Source organism: Scomber japonicus, chromosome 9 (genome assembly GCF_027409825.1).
Source record: "Scomber japonicus isolate fScoJap1 chromosome 9, fScoJap1.pri, whole genome shotgun sequence".
Classification (NCBI taxonomy): Eukaryota; Metazoa; Chordata; class Actinopteri; order Scombriformes; family Scombridae; genus Scomber; species Scomber japonicus.
Genome location: NC_070586.1, coordinates 3,203,975 through 3,208,974, shown reverse-complemented (window position 1 = coordinate 3,208,974; position 5,000 = coordinate 3,203,975). Strand labels below are relative to the sequence as shown.

Genomic DNA, 5,000 nt, shown 5'->3' with positions numbered 1-5,000 from the left:
TTCACTCCTGCTCTGATCATCAGGTTCATCTCATCATCTGCTCTATGAAGCCACTCGTCATCTGGTGTAACCCTGAGTCTTCCTCCTTCACTCCTGCTCTGATCATCAGGTTCATCTCATCCTCTGCTCTATGAAGAGTATCTGTCACTTCCTCTGCTTCACTAAACCAAACATTAAACACTATGAAGCCACTCGTCATCTAGTGTAACCCTGAGTCTTCCTGAGTCTTCCTGTCCAGCTACAGACCACAGAGATCAGCAGCGTGTCTGATTTAATAAATACAGTGAGAGGAAACATCTAACTAGGTATGGGATGATAACCGAAACCACCAAATGTTCTGTCACACCGTTCCTAAGGTATGAGCTGTTCTTAGTCTGGTCAAAGACAGGAAGTGACGACCCCTCACACTGTTGTTACAGATTCAGGTTAAATTAACATGTCTGTCTTTATTTTTCTTCCTTTTAGGAACATTTTAGAGCTGGAATCACAATACCTCCATACCGTGAAACCATGATATTTTTTCTTATAGTTATCATACCACCAGAATCTCATACCAGCCCATGCTTAATTATAACCTAACAACACAACAAGACACAGCTCATTTATTATTTCATGTAGTTTACCTTCTGTTCTGTTCTGTCTGTGTGTAACTTAATAACTGCACATAATAATTAACCATGTTACACTCATCATCTGTCTCTGGTTGCATTTTCAATAAAAATAAACTGAACTCATTACAAACTGTTTCATTTGGATCCTTAAATGATCTTTGAGAACATGATAACTATACTCTTATTAAACATTTATGTTTATATAAAATAAATGAAGCAGCATAGAATACAGTAAGTGATCATCATGAAGCCTAACGAGCAGAGATAAAACATTTCAAACAACCTGAACCTGTCCTTTAGTTCAGAGTTAAAACTTCTGGTTCTGAAGCAGGAATAAAACCCTGAAGTGACTGAATGACAGAAAACAACATTATATTATATCTATATTATATTATATATTATATTATGATATTTCAGACTTACTTGACTTTATAGGAGCAGAACTGTTTGTTCCCGATCAGATCCCAGATCACCTGTTAAACATGAAATATTAAATATATTAAACATTTAAGCAAGGCAGTTTTATTTATATAGCGCATTTCATACACAATGGCAACTCAATGTGCTTTACATGAAACAGAAAAACATGTAATTTGAGAAACACTAACATTAAATATCAAATACATTAAACATTAAATTAGAACATTTATAACATTATTTATGATCTGATGTTCAGTTTAACACGTGATGAATGTTCAGACTCTTATTCTGAAACTCTCCATGTGATCAGTTTAATAAGATGAATTAAACGTTTCATAAAGTCTGAATATTACCAGTTAATAAATGAACAGCTGTGTTATTAATCTAGAGACTAAACATTACAATAGAAACATTTAAATAACTAAATATAAGAGGTTAGCATCATGAGGCTCGTTATGAACATGAAATATGAACTCACGTCGTCGCACTGCATCTTTCTGTTTGTTTCCTCTTTAACAGATTTAACAGCTTCTTCCTTTTATTCCTCTTCCTCTTCCTCTTCCTCTTCCTCCTCTTCTTCTTCTTATTCAACCTTTACTGTCTCTTATTATAAAGTTTAATCAGGTTTAATGTTTCTCTGCGGAGCCACATGGACGATCACCGAGCCGCCATCTTTGTTTGCGTGGAGGAAGTCTCGCGATACTACAGCCGGCAGCGTGCATCACCGCGTGCGCACAGGAAGTTACAGTTTTACCGGTGACGTAATTCAGACAGAATTGAAGAAATGATGAATATGATGATAAAAGCAGTTGTTGGTGTTGTTTAGATGATTATTAAAAGACTGACGTGATTACAGATGAGACGAGATTTAAATGTTCGTTTTTTATTTATAACTTTATTAGTGAAAACAAATCATTTCAACACTGATTCTACTTCTTTGTGACTGAGAGAAAACTATTCAGTTCAATATAACAAACCAAGAAACTAAACTAAACTAACACAGGAGAGTCAGAGGAAGGGAAAAATAAATAAATACATAAATAGATAAATTACAATTTTCTGGGGTTTAATTGAGAGAAAAAAGTCAAAAAATATAAAAAATTATTTGAAAAAAGTCAAAAAATATTTTAAAAAATTTGAAAAAAGTCATAAAATATAAAATTATTTGAAAAAAAGCCAAAAAATATAAAAAATTATTTGAAAAAAGTCAAAAAACGAGGAGTAACATTCATGAATTTACACTTATTATAAGATTCTCAATATACATTTTATTTTTTACATCATTAAGTTACTCCAGAGTTTATTTCAGACTTTCTTAATTTATTCCATAGTTTCATTTTAATAATATTAGTTACTATTATGGGATGTTTAGTTTATTTTAGACATGTAGTAGTATTACAGGATGTTACTATTTCAGGTTGTATCCGGTTCAGGATCAGAAGGGCTGAGGCGCAGAGCGTAACAAGGTTGAGCTGCACCTTTCACGGAGACCCGTGAACGCACCAATCATCATTTTCATGAACCGAAGGATCGAAGGAGTCACGTGGCTTTGAACGCACCAGTACTGCTGCACGAGCTCTCTGACTGACGGTGTCACGCGTGTTTAATGATCTTATTCTGTTTTCTGTTGCTGTGGAAATACAAGGGTCCATAAATACAGTAAATAAAGTTAATAAAGTTAATAAAGTAAATCCAATATATAATCATTTCAATAAAAAGAAAGAAAAAATAACTAAATTTGACTTTTTATATATATATTGTACAGACTCTAAATAATATTATATTTAAATTAAAAATAACTTAAATGATGGAGTTGAATAAAGTATAATATAAAGCTTACTCTAATGTTTACTAACTTATATTTATTGTTCTTTATTCTCTGTCTGTTTGCTGCTGCAGTAATCTAAGTTTCCTCCACTGTGAGAATAATAAAGACATATCTGATTTTATTAATCTTATCTTATAAACTGTGAAAGTGTTTGCTGTGAAATACAATAAGATTCATCTGGAGGTGAAACACGTGATCAGCATCATGTGAACTAAAGAGGCTTAAATGTAACAAATGTTCATTTATTAAAACATGTCAATAAATAAAGTTAAAATATATGAATGGCTCATTTCCCATTGGTCCACTCTGCTGCTGGAATAATGCACATTTCCCCACCGTGGGAATAATAATATAATATATTATATCTTATATTATATCTTATATTATATCTTACAGTTACTTTTCCTTTTTTGATTTGATATCTTTCAAGAAGTCATGAATTTAACAACTTACATATAAACTATTTTTCCATTATCACAAGATTTATGGTTTCTTTTGGACACTTTCATGTTTTTAAGGATGTTTAGTTTGTTTCAGACATTAGATATGTTATAAGATGTTAATATTATGGGATGTCTGGACTGTAGAAGGTTTATATAAGACATGTAGTTACATTATAAAAATCAATTATTATAAGATTCTTGGTTCCTTTTGGACACTTTCATGAAGGTTGTTTCAGTTGTTTTAGACATTAGATGTGATAAACGACGTTAATATTATGGGATGTCTGTGCTGTGGAAGGTTAATTTTAGACATGTAGTTATATTACAGGACGCTATTATTTTGGGATGTTTCGGTTCAGGATCAGAAGGGCTGAGGCGCAGAGCGTAACAAGGTTGGGCTGCACCTTTCACGGAGACCCGTGAACGCACCAATCATCATTTTCATGAACCGAAGGATCGAAGGAACCACGTGGCTTTGAACGCATCAGTACTGCTGCACGAGCTCTCTGACTGACGGTGTCACACGTGCAACTGTTCACCCGTCCGCTCACCTGAGAACATTAAACACACCAATAATCACCAATAATCAGGTTTTATAGAAGAGACGAGAAGCTGCAGGCGGGAAAATACAGAGTTTATTAATACAGTCTGAAGAGATGCATCATGGGAGAGGGTCGACAGCGACGCCTCGCGCTCTGGAAGAGAATAACATCCCATAATAATGATGAACTCTGTGTCTCTGTCACAAACCAGAACAATAAGCCAATAACTCATTAATATAGAATATAGTAAGTGATCATCATGAAGCCTAACGAGCAGAGATAAAACATCCCATAATAATAATAATAATAATGATGATCTCTGTGTCTCTGTCGTAAACCAGAACATTAACACAGTTATAAAAGTGTGCCGTTCTCAGATGTGACTCAAAATGATCAGAACACAGAAACTGAAGAGATGAAACAACATTCATATTATTGTAATATAGTTTTATATCATTAAATCTACAACTAATGAGAGATAAATGTTGCTTTATAAGAACTGATCTCTCTTATAAATCATGTCAGTCTCCCCCCTGGACACCAGAGAGGAGGAGGGAGAGAGGAGACCGACTCCTCCCGCGGTGGGAGAGAGGAGACCGACCCCTCCCGTGGTGGGAGAGAGGAGACCGACCCCTCCCGCGGTGGGAGACAGGAGACCGACCCCTCCCGCGGTGGGAGAGAGGAGACCGACCCCTCCCGTGGATGGAGAGGAGACCAACCCCTCCCGTGGTGGGAGAGAGGAGACCGACCCCTCCCGTGGTGGGAGAGAGGAGACCGACCCCTCCCGTCCTCATCTGACTGAGATTTCTTCAGAGAGACATTAATACAGCTGCAGGTCCCTTCAGTCCAGCTGCAGTCAGACTCTATAATACTGCACTATAACTGCACCTTAGGGTCCTTTAATTAGTTTATCATTTTATTGGTTATGTTATATATTTATTTAGTTTCTATAACTATTTAATGTTGTATATATATATGCTATAATTGCACTTAAAGGTCCTTTAACAGCTGATCTTAGATCTTAGGAAGGAAGGAAGGAAGGAAGGGAGGAAGGACGGAAGGAAGGAAGGAGGAAGGAAGGAAGTGAAGGAAGGATAGGAAGAAGAACGGAAGGAAGGAAGAAAGGAAGGAAGGAAGGAAGGAAGGAAGGAAAGAG

The 5,000-nt window shown here is 35.7% G+C and overlaps 1 protein-coding gene and 2 non-coding genes across 3 annotated transcripts in view; all 3 read right to left on the bottom strand.

The window, feature by feature from the left end:
• Window positions 1–1,674, bottom strand: part of LOC128364612 (protein MAK16 homolog) — a 6,835-nt gene extending 5,161 nt beyond the window's left edge. Inside the window, exons 1-2 of the mRNA XM_053325178.1 lie at window positions 1,510–1,674; window positions 1,035–1,084 (exon numbers count right to left, since the gene is read on the bottom strand). Of these exons, the coding sequence (XP_053181153.1) occupies window positions 1,035–1,084; window positions 1,510–1,524 (65 nt within the window). The 5' untranslated portion in view covers window positions 1,525–1,674. The remainder of the gene's footprint in view (window positions 1–1,034; window positions 1,085–1,509) is intronic.
• Window positions 1,675–2,464: 790 nt separating this feature from the next.
• Window positions 2,465–2,562, bottom strand: LOC128365550 (small nucleolar RNA U13). Its single transcript, XR_008321841.1, has one exon. It is a non-coding gene; the product is annotated as a small nucleolar RNA U13 (small nucleolar RNA).
• Window positions 2,563–3,661: 1,099 nt separating this feature from the next.
• Window positions 3,662–3,759, bottom strand: LOC128365548 (small nucleolar RNA U13). Its single transcript, XR_008321840.1, has one exon. It is a non-coding gene; the product is annotated as a small nucleolar RNA U13 (small nucleolar RNA).
• Between the last annotated feature and the right edge of the window lie 1,241 nt (window positions 3,760–5,000).